Below are 16282 nucleotides of genomic sequence, written 5' to 3'. Positions count from 1 at the left end.
CCCCAAGCAGCTGCGTATAAGGATTAAAATAGAGATATCTATTGATAATACAGTTCAAATACTATAAGTATAAAATATCATCTTAAACAATAACCTGAGAGAGTAAGCCCAGAGAATGATGTCAAACAGTAGTCCCGAATAAGCATAATAAGCCCTAATACAATAAACCAAGGGTATGATGTTACACAGTCTCCTTAAAAAAAACAAAAAAAAAAAAAACACTAGGACCAATTTAGTATTGCCAATTCAACTAACCTGCATGTCTTTGGACTGAGGAAGAAAACTCGAGCACCCATTCAGACACAAAGAGAACTTTGCACAGGAAGGATCTGGAATGTGAACCTCTGTTCTCTTTTACTGCAAGGAGGAAACTCTACCACTGCGGTACCATGCCACCCTCACTTTGTGGTACTGAGTAATTTAAAATCAGTGTTTGGTGTTCATTCAGGCACTTTATAAACTGAGAGCATTGGTAGTTCAGAGCTTACCAATATGCTCTGTGTCACTGTGCCATTCTCTTCAACTGAGTGTACCAGTGGTAGACAGACAGAAATAAGATTAGATAAAATTAGATCTTTAGTGTCACATAAACTGCAAGAGCAGTTGGGTGGATGGGGTCAGAGGATTATATACAAGCAATAAGACAATTAGATGATATATAAATAAATGGACATGTTGCAAAACAGAACTTTAGAAACATTACAGTAGATTGTATTAAACAGTAGTGGAAAAAGAAAAAGTGCAGATGGCAGAACAGATGTAACATACAGCAGGTGAGTACAGTACAGGGCAGGTAGGTTCAGATTACTAAAATGTTATGGCCTAAGGGAAAGCTGTGCTTGAAATGGGTGGAATGGGTGCAATGTGTGGTGATGGTCCAGTAATGCTTTTCAGAAGGCAGAAGTGAAAACAGGGCATAAACTGTCTTCAGAAACCCTCCTCAAATGTCATGTGGAACATATGGTATTTAGCCATCGAGTCAACAATGAGATCCTTTTTTTTTGCTGACATTCAGGGAGAGGTTGTTGTCATGGCACCATACAGTCAGGTCTTTTATCTTTCTCCTGCTGGTGACCTCATCTTCATTGCTGATGAGGACAGTCACAGTAATGTCATCCACAAATTTGATATTGTTATTGCTCTCATGCTTTGCTATAGTTATAAGTGAATAGACAATAAATAATTGTAATGTGACTGTGAAATGCTTTGAGATATGGCTTAAGTGAAGAGCAATATTTAAGAAGATAAGTGCTGTCTCAGTATTTGCCACGAACAAATTGTGTTGTTGTTATTGAATAATATTGACAAAGTATTACTATTATTATTATTATTATTATTATTATTATTATTATTATTATTATGTACAGTAGTTAACTACATATTGACTGTGTGTTTGTAAAGCATCTTGGTATTCTGTTCACTGTAACTGTAATTTTTTTAGCCTTTAACAAGAAATGTCTTAAAATGATAGATCTTCAGTAGATGATTAAAAACAGAAAAATGTTCCAGCCAATCAGTTGGCATCTTTTGTTTTCCAAACTGTTGTTATTTTGGGTTGAAGTCTCAGGACTTGATATAGAAATGTTATAGAATAGTTTGGGTAACTTGGTTCCTAGGGCACAAAGACTTTTGACGCTCACATCCACATTTTTTTTTTTAATGAGTTATGTCAGACCCCTTGGACTTTTTCATCTCTTGACTAAAATTCTCATCTCCATTTTGTGAATGCCTAAAATTTTTTTCTAGGCGATTCATAACACCATTGATTTCTCCACAGTGAAGATGAAGTCATAGCCACCTCATATAGAAAAAAAATGAAATAGTCTAATAATATGGGAAGAAGGAGTTATAACCATTTAATTGAGGCAAATTAATTTTATTAATCACAGTGTTGTTGTTAATAACCAGACATAACAGGACGGGTTGTATGGACTACAGATGAAGAAACACAGAAGTCTTTAAAACAGGAAAAGTAATTCTCAGATTCACAAAAAAAAAATCAAAAACTGCCAAAATATAAAATGACCAAAGAATCCCTTTTATAAACAGAAAGATCAAAGAATGACAGATAACATGGCTGCCCTAATGTGAGAAGCACACATACAGTAATTCATCCACTCACTCACTCAATCACTCATTCACTCATCAACAGAAACATTATTTCCCATTTAGTTAGAAGGCTGAAATTTGGCAGGATAGGGCAGTAGGTATCCATATCTGCTAAGAAAAGACATTTGATATACTGGTACATTAATATTTAGGTCTAAACAGCCCCCCGCCCCCCATTATAAAAAACCTAAAAGCTCTAAACACTCAAAATGCTTTGACTGATTTGATTGAAATTTGTTGACTTTGGTTATAGAAAAAAGAACTTTAACTAACCTTTTTTTTGGATATTTGTTTATAACAATGTTGTAGTGAGTGGGCTATCCTTAGCAACTGTGTCCTTTTTTTCACTGAACAGCAATAACGAAGTGAAGGAACTACACAGAGAAATGGAGCTGCAGCTGTATGGAAATAAAGGTTGTTACCAGAAGTGAAGTGGAAGGACAAAACTTCAGCAAATCTCAGTGAAAATGTGCTTAGCAAGCTGCATCCTAAGGGTTTCAAACTGTACTCCCTATTCTTTTGGATTCTTTTTAGCTCTCTTCTTACTACATACAAATTTGATGTAGTGGAGCGTTGTTGTCTCTCTTGGTTTGTCGAGCCTACTTATATACGTATGTTTCAAAGTATGGTGGGAACCATAGTGACATATATGCAGTATTGCAGAGAACTGGGGTGTCCCCTGTGGACGAAGACTTCAGACCAGACAGCAGGTGTGGTTATAAAGCAGCTTTATTTTTCAGAGTCACGGTGAGAAGAGTTTCAGAAAAGCAGACAATCAAATATACATGACAGCGTCAGGGCTCTTCTGAACCCCGTCTGTTGGGTGGGGCAAGTTTTTATACCCCTAGAATGCGTGATTTAATATCATTATAAAATGCAACAGTCAACACATTTATTATACACAATCCTTATGCCCCTTATAAAACTTGATTTCTTGGCTCCTTTTGTTATGGCGTTCAGATGTAAGCTAAGGGACAATGTGATAAGGCAGACTCATATGTGGAATGCTTAGACCTTCAATCCTTTGCACAAATATTTTTCTGTTTGCTAAAACAAAGCATGCTTTTACAGGGTTTTGTAAAACTTACTTCTCAGACATGAATTAGTACAAGGGAATGAAGAGAACATTCGTCTTCCACACCCCTTATAGGTCAGACTGATATTTTCTGCTGCTCTCTAGTTTGCAATGCAGAAACAGTGAAGTAATGGTAGAGAATACCAGACATTTTAAGCCCTATGTATGCTACAAACCAGGAGAGACGTCATGCCTTGATCAGTTTAAATGTTTGCACAGCTCAGTAAAGGGATCACCCATGGACATGTTATAAAGAAGGTATACATTGTACATAGTTCATGAAATTCTTTCTTTTCACCCATTAATTTTTGTACAATACTTATAATGTTCAGTTCATTGCATGGACCATGTAAATGTTCAGCCTGTAAACTTCAATGCTGTATGTAATAAGTTAATGTAACCAATGATTCAGTGTATGTTGCTTTTGATCTAAGACCTTCAAAACGGTACAAGATTCCATGACACAAGCATTACATTCAAATCTGATTGAATATACAATTTTTGTAGGATGCGCTACAGATTGAAATTATATTTATACCCGAAATTCCCAATAATTATGTTTGAATTCAATACAATACAGCTTTATAATGATTATCAACAAAAGACAAATCACTAGAATAAGCAAGAATTGATCTACAGCAAGAATGTTTTACTCATGAACCATTATATGTAGCATGTTCAAGCTTAAGAAGGTCCAGTGAACTAATAATTTTAAACTGAGATAAAAAATACCAAATACCATATCTAAAAAAAAAAAAAAAAAGAACTTCTCATACACCCGATTAACTGACAGCAGTAAAACCGGGGCCCATAGTTTTAGGAAATTTCTCAGAGCAAGCAGAATAAGATATTAAGTGTGCATATAGGACACAACTCAAGTGATATGTAATATCATAGCAAACAAAGGAAACTTTCGGAGTTTCATTTCACAATGCCAAATGCTACAATTAAAAAACACAACCACAGTTTCAAACATTACTAGCTTAAAGGAGCAAGCATGTCAGTGTGGAATATCAGTGACAGGGACGAAAGCTTGAGTCTGGCCACTGGGAACTGAGCCTATTTCATTGAAAGGGAAGTGAAACATTTATTCTCTTTGAGAATTATAAATTTATAGGACAACTTGTCTCAGCCATCTGTTTGAACTCAAAGTAAATTATAATTATCCTCTTTAATAAAACTACTGTGTGCGTCCAGGTGTCCGTGTGTGTGTCTTTTGGTGAAGTACGCATGTGCGGGGCCGCACGTATTTCCTGTGCAGAGAGAGAGAGTGCGCAAGAGAGACACACACACACACAGGCGCACGAGAGAGAGAGACACACACACACACGAGAGACACATACACAGGCGCGTGAGAGAAAGAGACACACATACACACACAGGCGCATGCGTGCGTGCATTGTTGCAATGTTGCTTTTCTTGGTTGTTTATTAAATTACGGATTTTTCAAATGTTCGTTTTTTTCCCTGTGTTTAAAACTCTTAAAAAAAAGTGTTTTTAACGAGCAGTTCGTAGCGCTATACCGCGAACTCTTGCAATGTTACTTTTTTCTGTTGTTCAAGGTTGTCTCAGTGTTATTCAATGTTTTTACATTTAGTTTACTATTATGTTGTGCATTCTATGGTATAATTAACTATATTTGTGCTTAAAAACTTAAAAAAATATATATTTACATACAGTTTGTACGGTCTGGAATGGATTAATTGCATTTACATGCAATCCTATGGGGGAAATTACTTCGGTTCACGACCAAATCGGGTTTCGACCAGAGTTTTGGAGCGAATTATGGTCATGCACCCAGGTTCCACTGTATTACTGTCAGAGAAAATTACAAGTATTTTACGGAAATACAAACCAGTATTACTGCGAGAGAAAATTAAAGGCACACAATACAGTGATGCATGTTACAGCCACATACAAGGTCCCTTGCCATTTAATATAGACTGTTCATACAAATGTTTATGCACTACTGCTCTAGCGCCCATTATTGTAACAGGCTTAATGTCTAGTTGTATTATAATATATAAAAGGAGAAATAAAAGAGAAAATGAGTGAACATGAGGGTACAAGCTTTAAAAGCTGCTGCAACCACTGTGGTCAGTGAGACATTGATTATCAATCATAAAAATGTCATTTTTACATGAAAATAAAGCCAATAAACAAACCCCTGGCTGCTTTCATGTTTACTGACTACACCACATGTGGAGAAAATGAAAATTAGAGTGATAAGTGCTTGTTTTGGTTAAGAAGATATAAAGACAATTTGTAGATGAGGAGGAGACTATGATAGCATGTGAGTGTAAAATATCAGTGATTGAGGTAAAAGTGTAAGTCAGGCCAATAAAATGTAAAAGTTATATTCTATAATTTTCTGAGTGAAGGGAAGTGACACTATATCATTTGAAAGGGAGGTGAAACATTTATTCACTTGGAAATTAATATACTGTATGAATATTAGAGGGTCAGCTCAAGCTGGATGGTTGGGAGAGAAAGTCAGAGAGGTGAGATTGCTTTGGTTTGGATATGTGCAGAGGAGAGATGCTGGGTATATTGGGAGAAGGATGTTAAGGATAGAGCTGCCAGGGAAGAGGAAAAGAGGAAGGCCTAAGAGTCGTTTTATGGATGTGGTGAGAGAGGACATGCAGGTGCTGGGTGTAACAGATCAAGATGCAGAGGACAGAACGATATGGAAGAAGATGATCCACTGTGGTGACCCCTAACGGGAGCAGCCAAAAGAAGAAGAAGAATCAATAGACAGGGTTTCCCTTAGCTGTATGGTTGGCTGAAACACCATAGACATCTCTAAATCTCTAAACTTGCTTTTGTTATGAAATCACAAAGTGAATAATGCTCTCTTATGCCACACTGAATGGATGTGTTATGTTCAAAGTCTTCCTTGTATCCTTCCTTTCTGTGCACCAGGATGGAGATAACACACAACCAGATCGCTCCCTTACCCAGATAAGAACAGGCCAGTGTGGATTACCACAAATGGCAGATAAGCAGAGGCATGGCAGAGGAAGACCTTGAAGTGGTTGCGGTTTCACAGATTTGAGACCAGAAACCACAATTTGTTACTTCTGTCAAATTAAACAAAGAGAGATAAAATCAGTCAGCAGGTGTGACCAAGAGCAGGAAATGGAGGGTGTACAGTGCTGGATTGAAAGTTTTTGTTTAACTCGCTGTCATAATATTTTGTGAGGAAGTAATAGCTGATTTTATTCATAAAATGTACTCTAGGGGCTTTTGCATTGCTTACCCTAATGTATACAAAAAATGGAGCGGCAGTTAAGGTTTATGTTGCTTTTAAATTGATCATTCATGAAAGGCTTACTTGCAGGCTGTGGGAATATGGTGGACTGTCCTAGTGGTAGTGATAAATGACATAATTTTTTTATGGTTAAAAGAAATTAAAGTAAATAAAAGTGTGTTTCCTTGGGAGAACTGAAGAATAAAAGAAATCTTTAGGTAGTGATAGTAAAAGTCAGTGCTGCCCTCTGCCCTTTTCTGCCCTCAATTCTAGCACAGTCTTTTTTGTCTTTTTTCCTTTGTTGTTTACCTCCAAACTATAAAGTGTCTTTCATCAAGGAATTGTCAGACTTATCTAAAATATAAAACTCAATGTTGTGTGTTTTTTTATATAATTCCACACCCTTGGTCCAGTCTCAGCAAAATTGGTACACATATCTACCCTTGGCAGGATAAGACAATAGATTACTTTGGAACTGAAAATTTTGACCCTGTGGGTAATTTTTTTTTGGTAATTTTACCACAGTGAGTTTTATAGACAATGCTTTTTTGGATTTTTGAGCCTTGAAAATGGAAATGCAATCGTCAAAAACTCCACTCCATTCATGAAATTTCCTCACTACTAAATATTCCACAGTCAACTGTTAGTGGTATTATAACAAAATGGAAGTAATTGGAAACAACAGCAACTCAGCCATGTAGTGGTAGGCCACGTAAAATCACAGAGAGGGGACAGCGCATGCTGAGGTGCAGTGTGGAGAAGTCACCAACTTTCTGCAGAGTCAATAGCTACAGACCTCCAAAAGCTCAAGAACAGTGCATAGAGAGCTTCATGGAATGGGTTTCAATGGCCAAGCACCTGCATCAGGGCCGGATTTAGATGAAAAGAGGCCCTAGGCTATTCCACTTATGAGGCCCTTTCACCTCCCATTTTTAAGTTTGTAAATTACATGAGAGATAATAAAACAATTTGAATGTAGGCCCCTCTTGATCTTGAGGCCCTAGGCTGAAGCCTAGTTAGCCTATAGGAAAATCTGGCCCTGACCTGCATCCAAGCCTTACATCACCAAGTGCAATGCAAAGTGTGGGATGCAGTTGTGTAAAAACACAGCCACTGGACTCTAGAGCAGCGGAGATGTGTCCTCTGGATTAATGAATCACACTTCTCTGTCTGGCAATCCGATGGATGAGTCTGGTTTTAGTGGCTACCAGGAGAACGGTACTTGCCTGACTGCATTGTGCCAAGTGTAAAGTTGGATTGAGGGGGGATTATGGTGTGGGGTTGTTTTTTAGGGATTGGGCTTGGCCCCTGAGTTCCAGTGAACTCAACATACAAAGCCATTAGGGACAATATCATGATCCCAACTTTGTGGGAACAGTTTGGGAATGGCCCCTTCCTGTTCAAACTTGACTGAGCATGCACCAGTGCACAAAGCAAGGTCTATAAAAAATGGATGAGCGAGTTTGGTGTGGAGGAACTTGACTGGCCTGCACAGAACCTTGAGCTCAACCCGACAGAACACTTTTAGGATGAATTAGAGCGGAGACTACGAGCCAGGCCTTCTCTTCCAATATCAGTGACCTCACAAATGCTGTCCTGGAAAAGTGGTCAGAATTCCAATAAACACACTTGTAAACCTTGCAGAAAGTCTTTCCAAAGGAATTGAAGCTGTTAGAGCTGCAAAGGGTGGGCTAACTCCATTTTAAAGCCTAAGTATTAAGAATGGGATGTCATTAAAGTTCATGTGTGTGTAAAGGAAGGTGTCCAAATACCTTTGGCAGTATAGTCTATCTATGATCTGCTTCTCGCAACTGAGAGGATATGGCAGATGTTTACAGGTTCAAAGTATTAACTACAGTTCTAAACAGAACACATTCCCAAGGAGCATGTGGCCCCTGTTGGATACAGTCTTGATTTGTATACAATGGAATATCGAAGTTAAGAAATAAATAGTAAAATTTTTAGAATAAACATTCACAACTGACACTGTTAGTCAATAGAAGATATACAAACACAGAACACCATGATATTAAGATATAGTGTGAAAAAGAAATAAGGAGCTTAATGAAACAAGCACACATACAGTACATATAAAGGATACAAAGTCATAAAACAGAGTAATTGGAAAACTCAAAGAATGGCAAACTAATTTATTATTGTACAGTGAAGTAGGAACAGTAAATTGATACTGTAGGGCTATAGAAACTCAGATAAAATAGCACAAATTATAGTATGAATTTAAATTCTGAGATGGATGGAGTCTCATGAATAGACTTAAGATTAGAGTTATAGGGTTTAGCTACAAAGCTGAATGAGCACCCGCCAAGAGGTACAAACTATGGCTACAGAGTCAATAGATTTCAACTCAGTGATATTTTTTAATAGTATAAGCAGCAGGCAGGATTGCATTTTGGAATTTTGGAAAAAACAGCTCTTTAAATAAATTAAAGGGTTTTGGAGAAAATCTGATATTTGTCAGGAAGCCAATGTAGATAAGCAAATTGAATGATCAAATAGTCAAAGTGCCTTGTTTAGGTCAAGACTCTAAGGTGCCACACACGTGCGCATGGGAGGCAGCTAAAAGGCTCAAAAGAAGGTAATTCCATACCAAGCCAGGGGGTGGCAGAGTGCACTAATCCTTTCCGTTTTATCCCTGCAGAACAAACACAGGAAATTCTGCCTGGACCTGATGACGCCACTTCTGGTTCCGGGTCAGATGACATCACTTCTGTTCAATATTTTTGTGTGTTTATATAGAAGTAAATGCACCTGTTTCTTTATAGTTCTATCCATACACACATGCATTTGGGTGTTTTCTAACAGTTTTTATATCATATGATACAAAAACTGTGCACTTGTATTTTACTACCTTGATATATTTATTATATGTAATTGAAAATATTAATGAAAACATTACAATGTTATTGGTTCTGGTTATTTTACTCCATCTTTTTGTTCTTATTATTTTAACTTACTTTTGCTTTAATTTTACTGTAACAGCTGATACTTTGATTATGGATTCTACTATCATCTACATTGCTTAATATTTAATATTTTAAATTTATTATCCAGCATATTAATCTATACGATTAAATGGAAAGTAATCTGTGACCGGGGCAAAAAAGACAGAATAAAATGCAGGCCTCTTTTATTTGTCTTTTCCTGACTTCTACTATTGTCTTACTGTAGACTGCTGCACACCCAGGCCTTTAAAAATAATTTTGCAGCCTTATGTGTCTCTACTTTTTTTTTTCCTAAGGTCCTCTGCTCTGTCGTTGCTGAAATGAACAGATCTATTTTGAGAAGAGCAGAATCTGTGAGCCATCAAACTTTGCATGCCTTTTTAAAAGGCAGGGCTCCTCTAAGCCACACCTCTAATGTCATCTCATTGGCTGGAACAACTGACTCGAATTATCTTTTGGAGAAGTCATTGGCTGAGAGGCTAACTCCCTCCATCAAGCCAGGAGTGTAAATATTTAAATGAAGGATTGAAAGGAAGAAATAATATTGTTATTAGTTGGAATAAATTGTGTTCATTCATTGCTATAGTTTATTATATATAAATATGCATGTATATTTCTATGATATTTGAACATCAAACACATTTTCAGAAGTAAATAATGCAAGAATCTAGGTGTATCCAAAGGATTCACAACTGTTTATTTTCTAGTGTATAAAATGCTTTACTCCTCTAAATTTCACAAGCATATCTTTTTTAATAACATTGATATACCACAAACTCTATATTTTATGGTTGTTTATGAGAAATGCACTAATTAAACTGAATTAGTTTTACACCAGTAGGTTAGTAAAGTATTTATTACCAGAGGATTGCTGTAATTTTGGTCCTGTCTAAATTGCTCATGTCAGTAACTGAGGCAGCATGAATTGTAGATGACCTGAATTTCTGGTACCTTTGTGACAATAAATTTCTATGCTGTTCTCATTACATTTTAAGTGCTTTACATTCCTGAGCAGATTAGCCACCAAACAAGGGTGTAAAACATACTGAGAGGACAGTCTCCATAGCACACCTGTAGAATTTGATATCTGAGGAAAAGTGTTGGCGCTTGTGAGCCATCTTAATGATACTATGGTGTGTTCTTTCCTCTTGAGGTCAGTAGTTTGGGTGATCCCAAAGGATTTGATGCTCTTGACCCTCTCCACAACATCACCTCCAATATAAATGGGGACATTTCAAACTTTCTGTTTCCAAAAATCAATGATGAGCTTCTTTGTTTTGCTGACATTGAGAGCAAGATTGTTATCCTGACACCACTCTGCCAAGAGTCTCACTTTGGTACTATGTTTCTTCGGAGAATGATAGGGTACCACTAATTTGACAATTTGATATTTGAGTCCCAAATGAGGCACATTACCTGCATTTAAGGAAGCATCAGTTACAGCCATTTGGCATGATTCCCCGAGGGTGATCTGGCTTTCAGCATCCTCATTGTTGAGGACCTGATCAGCTGAACCAGGCCAAGGGGACACCCATGTACTGCCTGGCTGTAGCAGATAGATTGTCATTTCCATAGGGTGGGACTAGACTGTGCCTGGGGGGCGGGGGAAGTTGCCAACCAGGATCCTGAGCTGTTTCGTCATGTGGTGGGAGTGGAAACATGCTGTACCAGGAAATGCTCCCTAACCTGAACCTGATACTAAAAGTGTTTGTGATGTGCCATACAGTATGTTGAAATGACAAATACAATGCATTTTATCACTACATGAATTACAAAATACATTCCAATAGATGGTACACAGCAAACGTTAATGCTGAGGTCTCCAGTGATTGCTTAGACTTCAACTCGGGTAACACAGCTAATTAAAGTATAAAACAAGAGGACAACTGTAATCATAATTGTTAAGCAACAGCCCGGAAACAACCAATTCAACAAAAAAGCACTTGGTCACATTCATCAAATTGGTGTAGAAAACCCTTAACAAGTCAATATTTTAATGAAGGCCTGAAATTATGTTGTAACAACCATTCTCTATTATGCACTCTTCACTTTTCCTGTTTTTGCTTTGTTTGTTTCCCTGAACGTACTGAGAAATGGAAACTGAAAGTGCAGCCCAGGGATTCTGGCCTATGACAAATCCAATTAATTCCATATTTTTTAAAGCTGCATGATACTGTCTTTATGTGACTTTTTTAGAGAAAACATTTCTGAAGAAAAGCTTTCCTTATTTCTTTTGCTTGTTTGTATTCCTAGTTGCAGGGTTGGGGGAAATCACGGTGGAAACCAAAAAACCGCGACTTTTGCTTTCCTGCTCAATTCATGCAACAGTAATCAAAGATATATTTTCCTCAAAAGAAATGCGAATGAGTGTTGTATCAGGACAAATATAATGCAACCCTAAAACGAGGACTTTGACTAAGCTCATTAGTGAAAAGTTCAAGAGATGGTGTTACACTGCCATTTTGCATTTGAAACTGGGATAAGAAGCCAGAGTTACACCATAACATGGCAAAATTATATCATAAAATTTGTTCTATATTCTCCTACTGGTGGTCACTCCTTGGAAGTGCACTCATAAAATCTCACAATGGGAGTCTTATATCTCCAATATCTACCATAGCACATAACAGCAGTTTTTTCCTTCAGGTCTGCCGATCTTGAAATCCACTACTTGAAAATGAATTTATCGTCATCTTCGTGGGACCATTCAAGACATTTTTAGGTATATGTCACTGAACGTAGTCTTTCTAAAAAAAAGTCAATTTGTTGTTTTACTGTATACACTATTATTATGAAGACATTCTCCAGACTGCTTACTGTGTTCAAATTCTCTGTGTCATTCTACTCAAGGGACACAACCATGGAAACACACCCCACCTCATTAGAGTGCCACAAGCTAGCTGGTATGGCTGACATCCAGCAGGTTGAAACTGTGTGAGTTAATGTGAGTTTAACTGAGGTCACATCCTGGTCTTTCCTTCCATGTTAAACAAACAAAGGAAAATGGCATTCATTAAACTAGATGTTTTTCCCCTTGTGCTTGCACATCTTATCTAGTTTATTTGGCAGTGTGAGGTATGGGATTAAGTTAAGTAGTGACCTGTCAAACCCCATGTGTGACTAAGTTCACTGAACCTTGCATTCAAATGCGTTTCTTTCTGAACCAGACTTGTACTCGGATATTGTGTAATTCAATGTAATTGCCTGTTGCTCAACACATTTTCAAAACTATGTTGTCAAATTTCATTAAGTGCTGAGAATTGGGGAACTTGTCTTGTTTGTTAATTTTGTACTCTATGGGATTTTTTATGAGAGATTTGTATTTTGAAAGTTTCATTTTTAAATATTTAATTTCATGTATTAGCCTATCCACCACCTAAACATACTTTATCCTGAGCTGGGCCAAGGGGAGACTGGAATCTATCCCAGCAAGCAGAGGGTGCAAGGCAGGTACAATCCCTGGCCAAAGCACCTGTCCATTACTAGGTGAACTCACACACACAGACACACACACTTACCAATGTCAATACACCTAACCTGCATGTCTATGGACTGTGGTTGAAAACCAGAGCACCCGGAGGAAATCCATGTGAACGCAGGGAAAACATGCACACTCCACGCAGGGAGAACCTCAGACATGAACCCCAGCCTCCTTGTTGCGATGCAGCAGTGCTATCACTGCTGCACCCTTCATGTATAAATTTGAATTTCAGTCTTTGCTTAAAATAATGTTTAATTCTTTTTTATTTTATTTCTGACTGCATCATGTTATCACATTGAAATATACTTCAAGCAAGCAAGCAATGAGTTGCTATGGGATCATGCCCAGTTGCTAGGGACCATCCTCCGGATACAAGCTGATAAAGTACAATGCAGCAGCATGAGCTGCTTTGTCCGAGATACTATTTCCACCATTGAACTAGAGTTCAAGGAAAGTTTAGCATTTGTTATTTTAGTTTTGACTAGCTCCTTTGTCTCAACTCAGTGGTTAACTAAATTGGATTTTCTTGCTGAATGACTTCTGCAATTCTCTTCTCAACTACCATTTCAGTTAAATTCGCTGATTTTTCTTGTTGATTTTTTCTTCCAAGTTTATTTCTTAGTCTTTGAAAAAAATAAATATTTTTATATTGTTTGTGAAGTAAAAACACAGCTCTTGGCCAGACTCCTAAAACAGTGTGCAAGTGGAAAATTTGGGTCAGTGGGTTTGGAAAAGAAGATGAGTGGTGGGTTTCTCTGGTGTGACTGTTTAGTGTTTTTCATGACTGGTATTGCATTAATATGGATTTTTCAATGCATGACTGCCACAGGCTGGATTTTGGCTTTTTTTGGATTATGATGCATTTACAACATTGTTGTTGGTGAATATATAGTTGTAGGATGAGTGGGGCTCACCACATTCGTTACTACATTCATCTACTTTCATACCTTAATCTTAACACACACACACAGATCCTACACAGACATCTATGTATGAGTGATGCCTAACTGCCAGTCCCTCTGTAATATTTCACATTGGATCACATCCATATAGGTACCATAGGAGTGATCAATGCTTTGCCACACACTCTCTAGTACTCCACATAAGGACCCACTATCTTTGGCACAAACAACATACAGGTATCCCTTGATATAACCCAGATTTACATGGTACTTTGGTCTCAAAGAATATTCTAAAAACAATGAAGGCTGATATGCCCTTTGGTTATATGCCACTTACCAACAAAGCAATGTCTGATTTCTAGCACACTGGTCTTCCTGTTTGGATGACTCCTCTCAGCCAGATAACCACACAGGACAGAGCAAAAGACTATCTCCCCTTCACCAGGTTCCCTAAAATGTACTTTATTACTTATATCATGAGATAAAATATAGAAAGTTAAAACCAACTTGGCATTTATTATAGTATAATAATACCAGTAGAATAAAGTATAATAGAAAATACATAAATTATGGATGTATATAGTCTTTGCAACCTTGCTGAAAATCAGCGATGTCAAAGGTGGAGGTGGAGGAGTTACAATCTCTGATGTCCAGATGAAATGTTCTCTCTCTTTTCGTGATGAGTCTCAGTCTATAATGTCAGTTCCTTTTGTTGATCTCTGGCTCCATGGACAGGCCAATATTTATGTTAAAAATACACATGGGATTCCAGATCTTGTGACATTATACACATATGTCTTGGTTACCTAGTGATGGAGGGCTCTGCGCAAAAGCTTTGATCCTCATACTTATCTGTGCAATTTCTTGTTGTCTCTGTTTTCAGTTACAATTAAGTTGTCAACTGTCTGACCTTTTTAAACTAAAAGCACTATAAACTATTTAGATAACAAAACACATGCATTAAAGTTATAAACGTTTGCTAAATTATTGGTTACAAGAAGACAGAATTTACAATTATTGATTGTACAAAGCAAAAAAGAATGCAGGTGTAGCTCCATAAGTTGTTTTCATGAGTCCTGTAAATTCTCTTATACATTAGACATCTATAGTTTACCATTGTTCGTTTGAGTAAACTTAATAATAATAATAATAATAATAATAATAATAATAATAATAGAGGTAGTCTGCAGTTTAAAAAAAAAATATTTTATTGTCCAGAGCAGTGAAAACAACTTTAGAGCTGCTATTCTGGCTGTTCTAAATACACTTGTGCCAACAACTTAGGCAGGCAGTGTGGTGAAGTGGTTAAGACTTTGGACTTCAGACCCTGAGGTGATAGGTTGAAATCCTGTTACTGATGCTGCGTGACCACATGCAAGTCAATTCAGTTGCCTGTGTTCCAACTGGAGTAAAACAAAAGAAATATTACCCATTGACTTTGTTGAATGATGTAAGTGGCCTTGACAAAGGCGTTAGCCATATAATAATAATAACTTTACCTCCTTTTACCATACTGTTTTCAAAGTTAGTTAAATGTTTAGTCCTAATCATTTTTATATTTAATTAGTAATACATATAATCTGTTGGCTTCAGTCTACCTTTTTAAAATAACATTACGAGAACAACACTGATGATGAAATGATGTGGATTAACTTAATAACGTGGTCACTCATTTTACAGTACAAATTTCCACAGTAAAATGAAAGATGAGGCACACTGTTAAAACTGGACTCTCGGCAAATATGTACAAACGTCTGAAGTTGGTTATTATTTGTTAATTTTCATGTCAACTATAGTTTCAGTATGATGGATTTCAAATAAAAAATATAGTGTTGCATATGCAAATTAAAACAAATCAGGCTTATCTTCATGATTTCCTTAGTTAAATCTGCAAATTAATACAAATGTACAATTAAAATGGACAAAAGGTTAAAGTTGGGCTGGTCTCTCACTTTAGAGTCATGTAATGATGAACACTCTCCCATTGTCATTTCTAGGAATGTCACCTTGCCTTCATTCACAGTTATAGATCACTTTCTGACTCCTACTGAGAGCACTCTGATCCAGAAGCAGTCACTCACAAGGACCAGCAGAACAAGTAGCACCAGACCTGATAATCCGAGACTTATGACATTCTCTGTTGTGTAATCCACTGAAATAAAACAAAAGACATTGTGAGTTCCATTTGATTGAAAAATACAGGAAAAGTGCAATTCAAATGTTTCTTGTTCAGTAAAACATGCACCTCAAGAATGTTTTACAAATCGTCATGGGTGCAACCAATAAATGTTTCTTCTAAGGAAAATTTTCAAGGGACCACAAAAATGGTGAAGTCTTAAATTGGACACAACGCAGGACTTGTATTCTGATGTTATGTTTAGAAAGGTAAATAGAAAGGTAGAGGCTCGCAGTTTTCTAACCTATATACTAGTATATACTGAAAAATATTAATGTATTTAACCACATACAACATATTGAATGTTCTAGATAGATAGATAGATA

General features: G+C 37.0%; 1 protein-coding gene across 1 annotated transcript in view; it reads right to left on the bottom strand.

Moving 5' to 3' along the window:
- Positions 1 to 14971: 14971 nt before the first annotated feature.
- Positions 14972 to 16282, bottom strand: part of LOC120518772 (leukocyte immunoglobulin-like receptor subfamily A member 2) — a 36253-nt gene continuing 34942 nt past the window's right edge. The window contains exon 6 of the mRNA XM_039741725.1: positions 14972 to 15932. Within this exon, the coding sequence (XP_039597659.1) occupies positions 15811 to 15932 (122 nt within the window). The 3' untranslated portion in view covers positions 14972 to 15810. The remainder of the gene's footprint in view (positions 15933 to 16282) is intronic.

This window comes from Polypterus senegalus, chromosome 18 (genome assembly GCF_016835505.1).
Source record: "Polypterus senegalus isolate Bchr_013 chromosome 18, ASM1683550v1, whole genome shotgun sequence".
Classification (NCBI taxonomy): domain Eukaryota; kingdom Metazoa; phylum Chordata; class Cladistia; order Polypteriformes; family Polypteridae; genus Polypterus; species Polypterus senegalus.
This window is presented reverse-complemented; position numbering and strand designations above follow the sequence as displayed.